Source organism: Priapulus caudatus, unplaced genomic scaffold, assembly GCF_000485595.1.
Source record: "Priapulus caudatus unplaced genomic scaffold, Priapulus_caudatus-5.0.1 Scaffold813, whole genome shotgun sequence".
Classification (NCBI taxonomy): Eukaryota; Metazoa; Priapulida; class Priapulimorpha; order Priapulimorphida; family Priapulidae; genus Priapulus; species Priapulus caudatus.
The window spans coordinates 135,337-136,775 of record NW_014577874.1 but is presented as its reverse complement, the minus strand read 5'-3'; the positions used below and the strand labels follow the sequence as shown (position 1 = coordinate 136,775).

The window sequence follows — 1,439 nt, the reverse complement described above, 5'->3', positions numbered from 1 at the left end:
GTATACACTTCCCAATACGTATTGGAAAATATTGCAATACGGTTTTGTCGTATTGCAATATATTGCAATACGGTTTTTGGTCGCAATACTCACCCCTACTACGCACAAAACCCTGAAAGGTCATGTCACACTGGGCTAAAACTGACCCTGTAGCTGAACCAAACACTGTAATAAAATAAAAGGTTACGCTAACCTCACCTTCAGCTATAATACAATCTGACATCGCAAAATCTGTTAATAGGCTAATAGGGTTGCTAAGAATTTAAAAAATGATTTACCTCATCTGTTTGGCTTCAAACGCTGACGAGTGTCTGTGAAATTGATCTCGATTACAAGTCGATTAAATATATTGATTACATATAGTCGATTATGTATCGTATTTGTAATTATGAAATACGAGTCCATCGGGGTCTCTTTCCTGCGTAGATGTTGTACCTAAAGCGGGATAAGAAGGATGAGGAGAACGGGGCGAGCGGGAATCCGTTCCACAACCTGGAGAAGACGACCGTCCTGCAGGAGGCGCGCGTGTTCAACGAGACGCCCATCATCCCTCGCCGGTGCATCCATATCCTCACCAAGTTTCTCTACATTCTCAACCAGGTGCGTGTGCTTGCATGCTTGCATGCGGGCGTGTGTGCACGTGTGTGTTCATATTGGTTTTAAAAGATTCACTTTCTCACATAATACGCTTAATTATTTGTCTTTATTGCTGAAATAAATGCCCTTGCATAATCGCAAGTTGATGAGCCACATGAACTCTCCAGTCTAGATCTGGTCTAAATATAGTCTAGATGAACCATGTTTGCTGGCAACATTTAGTGAGTTATATCGGAGCTTATCATTTGTAATTTCAGGGGGAAACGTTCGGTAAGACGGAAGCAACTGAAGCGTTTTTTGCGACGACGAAACTGTTTCAATCGAAAGACGTTACACTGCGTCGGTAAGTGCTGTATCCGTCGCATAAAAACAATCGATCTAGTAAGGCTATTCTCATAACTATACAATTAGATCAATCGGTCTTTACGCTGTGCAGAATACCTGCTGTTACATCGTAGTTTTGTTGAGTAGCACGGTATACCTGCTGATGATACATCATGGTATTGTTGCATAGCATTATGTACCCAATGATACATCATGGTTTCATTGCATAGCACGGTATACCTGTTGATACATCGTGGTTTCATTGCGTAGCATTGTATACCTGTTGATACATCGTGGTTTCATTGCGTAGCATGGTATACCTGTTGATACATCATGGTTTCATTGCATAGCATGGTATACCCAGCATGAGAAACTAGCGGTCGCCCAGTCGCCAGTGGCGATTAGAAAATTGACTGGGCGACTGCTTGCTCGTGTCAGCTGGGGTGTCTTCCCGTTTCGCCATTTTCCCACTTCGCCATTTTCCCATTTCGCCATTTTCCCATTTCGCCATTTTCCCA

The 1,439-nt window shown here is 42.7% G+C and overlaps 1 protein-coding gene across 1 annotated transcript in view; it reads left to right on the top strand.

The window, feature by feature from the left end:
• LOC106813718 (coatomer subunit gamma-2-like) overlaps positions 1-1,439 on the top strand; it is an 11,577-nt gene that overhangs the window by 1,926 nt on the left and 8,212 nt on the right. Inside the window, exons 2-3 of the mRNA XM_014817928.1 lie at positions 427-600; positions 855-940. Coding sequence (XP_014673414.1) covers positions 427-600; positions 855-940 — 260 coding nt within the window. The remainder of the gene's footprint in view (positions 1-426; positions 601-854; positions 941-1,439) is intronic.